This window comes from Engraulis encrasicolus, chromosome 7, assembly GCF_034702125.1.
Source record: "Engraulis encrasicolus isolate BLACKSEA-1 chromosome 7, IST_EnEncr_1.0, whole genome shotgun sequence".
NCBI lineage: Eukaryota > Metazoa > Chordata > Actinopteri > Clupeiformes > Engraulidae > Engraulis > Engraulis encrasicolus.
The window spans coordinates 47576308-47581307 of NC_085863.1; the positions used below are offsets into that span (position 1 = coordinate 47576308).

Here is a 5000-nt window from a genome sequence, read left to right on the forward strand (position 1 = left end):
TTTTTTTCAGGAATTTGAAAAACTTTTTTTTTTTTTGCGTTACGCCCTTAAACGTCAACCACCCATGTGTCTGTGTAAGGTAGTGGTGTGCGTGCGTGCGTGCGTGCGCGTGCGTGCGTGCGCGTGCGTGCGTGCGTGCGTGCGTGCGTGCGTGCGTGCGTGCGTGCGTGCGTGTGTGTGTGTGTGTGTTCGTGTGTGTGTGCATGCGTGCGTGTGTGTAGTTAGTGGGGTGTAAGACGTGTAAGAGTGTGAGTGTGTGAGGCCATGGCGTGGTCTGGGGGTCACTGCGGAGCAGATGGCTGATAAACTTGATGTGGGAATATAAGAGGCACAGCAGAGGGCGACCGGCCCCTCGCTCACTTAGTCAAACACTGACTCATTCACTCACTCATTCTCTCACTCACTTACAAACACACACGCACACATGTGCACATGCACTCACACACACAAACGCACACAGGCATGGACGTGCACACACACACACACACACACACACACACACACACACACACACACACACACACACACACACACACACACACACACACACACACACACACACACACACACACACACACACACACACACACACACACACACACACACACACACAGTGTGCCCTGTTGAGGGTGTGGTGGTGTTAAACACTCATACCATTTAAATGTCCAAACAGCGTTTATGGCAGTTTAGTCCCTTGGCATCACACATGCAATTACCAGCATCTGAGTCAAATATACGGCATCATTCATTTCACTGAGGCCTGCCTTAAAACCACACACACACACACACACGGCACACACTCTCTCTCTCTCTCTCTCTCTCTCTCTCTCTCTCTCTCTCTCTCTCTCTCTCTCTCTCTCTCTCTCTCTCTCTCTCTCTCTCTCTCTCTCTCACACACCTACACACACACACCTACGCACACACACACACCTATACACACACACACACCTACACACACACACACACACACACACACACACACACACACACACACACACACACACACACACACACACACACACACACACACACACACACACACTACTCTTTCATACTTCCTTTGCCCCTCAGACCAAAAGAAACTCATTCCCTGAATTGACGCTATGAATCAAACCAGCAGTGGTTGCTAATGCTAAAATATCAGGGCTTTGCATTGCAATTCAAGCTTATTTCATTTTTAAGTACAGCCTTGTTTGCAAGTGACTGGGTACAATCCATACGTGAGGCAGCAGTGAAATATAAAAGTGGTTCTTAACCTTCTTTTCCTTAAAGCCCCCCTTCTCTGTGTTCAAGATAAGCCAACCCCCCATCCAAAGTTTTACCTGTATATGTGCACTAAAACAGTCAATATAAGTATGTCTCTCGCTCGAGACATTAATAAATATCTTTATGAATTTACATGGGTGTAATTTTGGGAACGGCACAACCTCAACTCAATTCTGCGGACCACCTGCAATCTCTGGTGCCCCCCTAAGGGCCGACCCCAAGTTAGGAGACAATGGTATAAGGCATCCCCTTTAGTGACCATTCAGTTATCATCGATCATTCAGATTCAGTTTCTCTCATCGTACTATTACATGGGATATGTCCTCTTTCAGACAGCTGCGTTGGAGTGTGATGATGCGTTGTGTTTCGGGCCTTGCTGTTCCTGCACAGCCTGATTTGTCTGATTTTCAGTGTTTGTTCTCGTGCTGCAGGCCAAATACAAGTGCAGGCGCGAGGCGGGATAAAAATGGCACTGATTGGGTTAATGGGAACGGCAATTGTGCCGTCAGTGATTGCTGTTGATTAGGAAGGATGCAGATGATTTGGGATGGGTGCACGTAAGGCCAAACCCCCCAAACACACTCGCTTACACACACTCGCTTACACACACTCGCTTACACACACGCGCATACACACGCGCACACACACACACACACACACACACAAGCACACACACACACACGCACGCACACGCACACACACGCACACACATGCACACACACACACACACAAACACGCATGTGCACACGCACACACGGACACGCACGCACGCACAGACAGGCACGCGCACACACACGGACACACACACACATATTTGCACGCATGTACAAATAAGGCTAGCCAACAGTGATGCGGTGGGGATCCGATGAATGCAGCAGAAACTCTGCTGCTGTTTTGGTTCATTGTGAGTTCACTAGTGAGTCAGTTGAGCATGGCAGGATCGGCCAGAGGGCATACAGGGCATTTGCCCAATTGACTGTGGATGATTTTGGCCTGGCCTTCCTCTCAATGGTATCAGTTGTCATCAGGGGTGCCGACAGGGAGCGACAAAGGGGACAGTTGTCCCGGGGCCCAGGGATAGAGGGGGCCAGAATTGGGTCCTTTGGGTCCTCATTACATTATATATATGGGGCTGGAGGGGCCCTTTCAGATGACTTTGTCCTGGGCCCGGGCAAAGCTGTCAGCGCCCCTGGTTGGCATGCCGCTACTGCAGGCCTGTCCAAGATAGTCAGATTTAGATGAAGCCTTTGGCTGTCGACAAAATGCCACATATTATATGACTATAAAATGTTGTCACAGGGTTAATTGTCTCTCTCAATGCCTGGTGGACTGGTTGTGGCTGAAAATGCTCATTTTTTTTCATAGTCCAGCACTGTCTGGGAGTTCCTGCAACTCCCCCACCGAGCCTTGTTGATTTATGTGATGTGATGTGATGGCAATTCAGACTCTTCTGCTATTTGTGTGATCACTGATGTGAGGTGTCTGCAATTCTGAACATTCTGAACAACAGTGTGTGCGTGTGCGTGTGCGTGTGCGTGTGCGTGCGCGTGTGCGTGTGCGTGTGCGTGTGCGTGTGCGTGCGTGCGCGTGTCCATTTGATGTTCTTCTTTAGTGTTGTTTTTTTCTGTGTGTGTGTAACCAGTGGTGCGACTGCAACCTTTTTTTTTTGTTCATTCTCAGTTCACCACTAAAGTCAGTAAGTTCCTATCATATGTATCCCACCCTACCCCCTCTCTCCTCCCCCCTCCACCCTTTCCCCCATCTCTTCCCCTCAGTCGCCCGAGTCACAGGAGGACAGCCAATCCGCTCGCATCACTGCTACCACTGCAGGCGGTCGGCCAACCTCCCCACCGCCCGCTCTCTACCGGCCACACCTGCGCCCCGTCTCCGTGGCAACCACAACATTGGCACATGTCAGCCCCACCTCCACCTGCGCCTCCTCACTGAAGGCTCCGGACAGGAGCATCGGCATGGCAAGCAGCACCAGCAGCAGCAGCAGCAGCGGTGGGGGTAGACACAGCATCACTAGCACCAACAGTGGTGTTGGATATGGAGGTAGCAGTAGTGGTGGAGGTGTCACTAGCATCACTAGCCACGGTGCTGTTGGATATGGCGGTAGCAGCAGCAGCAGTAGTTCTGGCTCCAGCAGCAGCATCAGCAGCAGCATCAGTGGTGTGGGTGGGAGCAGGATGACCATCACTCCAGCAGGCCCCAGCAGCAGCAGCAGCAGCAGCAGCAGCAGGACGCCCGCAGCCCAGACACAGGAGAGCCAGAGCAGCCGTGGTGAGGAACACAGACACCCTCACCTGTTACACACGAATACACATGTACTGTAACAGACACACACAGACACAGACACAGACACACAGACACACAGACACACACAGACACACACAGACACACACACACACACACACACACACAGACACACAGACACACAGACACACAGACACACAGACACACACACACACATACACATACACACACATGCACATGCACATGCACATCCCTAGGCCCAGAGCAGCAGAGGTAAGGGACAAAGTACTGAGCTATCAGTCTTGATCTTGATCTGGCGAACTTGCGCAAATGACCTCGGTTATCTTGTTATGGTATGGGGCAGTGGGTTTACTAACATTCACAGAGCTATGCTGGGCTGAGCTATGTGGCATCTGTTACACACACTGACACACAAGCACACAAGTACACACATTTCCATTAACACACACACACATGCACATAGAGCACCCCAGTACACAGTCACCCAGACATGTGCACACTGACACTCATGAGCGTGTCTGAAAATACCCAGCAGCCCTTCATAGTGTGCCAGCTGTGTCCTGTTTTCCCGCCTCATGCGGAGACCGTGGCTTCAGGTTTTACAGGGAGGAAACATGGTTGGCTAGAATGGCATTTCACACCGTCACTCTCAGGGACAGACACGTCTGCAGAGAATGACATGTTGAGCAGTGATCCAAACCAAGTACTAGATAAAAAGCCTCAAGTAGACGTGTACACTGTAAAACCTTGCAGCCAGTTAAGCGTCAAAACAATAAGTTGAGCTTAACTCAATTCGAGGCTTTCTCAAGTTGTGTTGAGGGGTTCATGAAAATTGCCTGCTGTGTCGCGTTCTGCTATAATGCTACATTCTAGAATTGCACATTACATTTATAAGGGCCCCTAACATTCCTTCAAGAGTGCTCAACCACTCATCATTCTCCTCACGACTTGAATATAAGATTAGGTTTAGTAAAGACAAGATGCAGTAGGAAGGATAGGAAGGAAGAAAGGAAGATGACTCTTTTGCCATTTTACATCCAACAACGTTTTACTACTACTACTAATATAACGGTAATATTAATATAATAATTAATAGCAATAATACAGCTTACATCTCCTTTTGTTCAAAAGAGTGAACAGTTTATTCTAGGATGTTTCACCTTGTTACCATGTTCTAAATGGTATGCCTTTGTATTGTCAATGTTAAACCTTTTGTGAAAATTAACACATTTTATCTTATTCTCTCCAATTCCATTTCATGAAAGGATATTTTAGTTCCAATCTTACCTAGTAAAAGCAGTCATTCGACAGAGTGTATTTAGGCATGCAAGATGTATGATATTCATTACATGTGCAACACTTTTCATCCTGTCATTTCCATTTGTAAAATAGAGGCCATATTAAACTTGTGGCTGCTCAGTGCGGACATGAAAAATGAAGACACTTAGGCCTACTTG

At 48.6% G+C, this 5000-nt stretch overlaps 1 protein-coding gene across 1 annotated transcript in view; it reads left to right on the plus strand.

Moving 5' to 3' along the window:
* zgc:100829 (uncharacterized protein LOC445149 homolog) overlaps positions 1-5000 on the plus strand; it is a 37046-nt gene that overhangs the window by 20800 nt on the left and 11246 nt on the right. The window contains exon 7 of the mRNA XM_063203750.1: positions 3042-3549. Within this exon, the coding sequence (XP_063059820.1) occupies positions 3042-3549 (508 nt within the window). The remainder of the gene's footprint in view (positions 1-3041; positions 3550-5000) is intronic.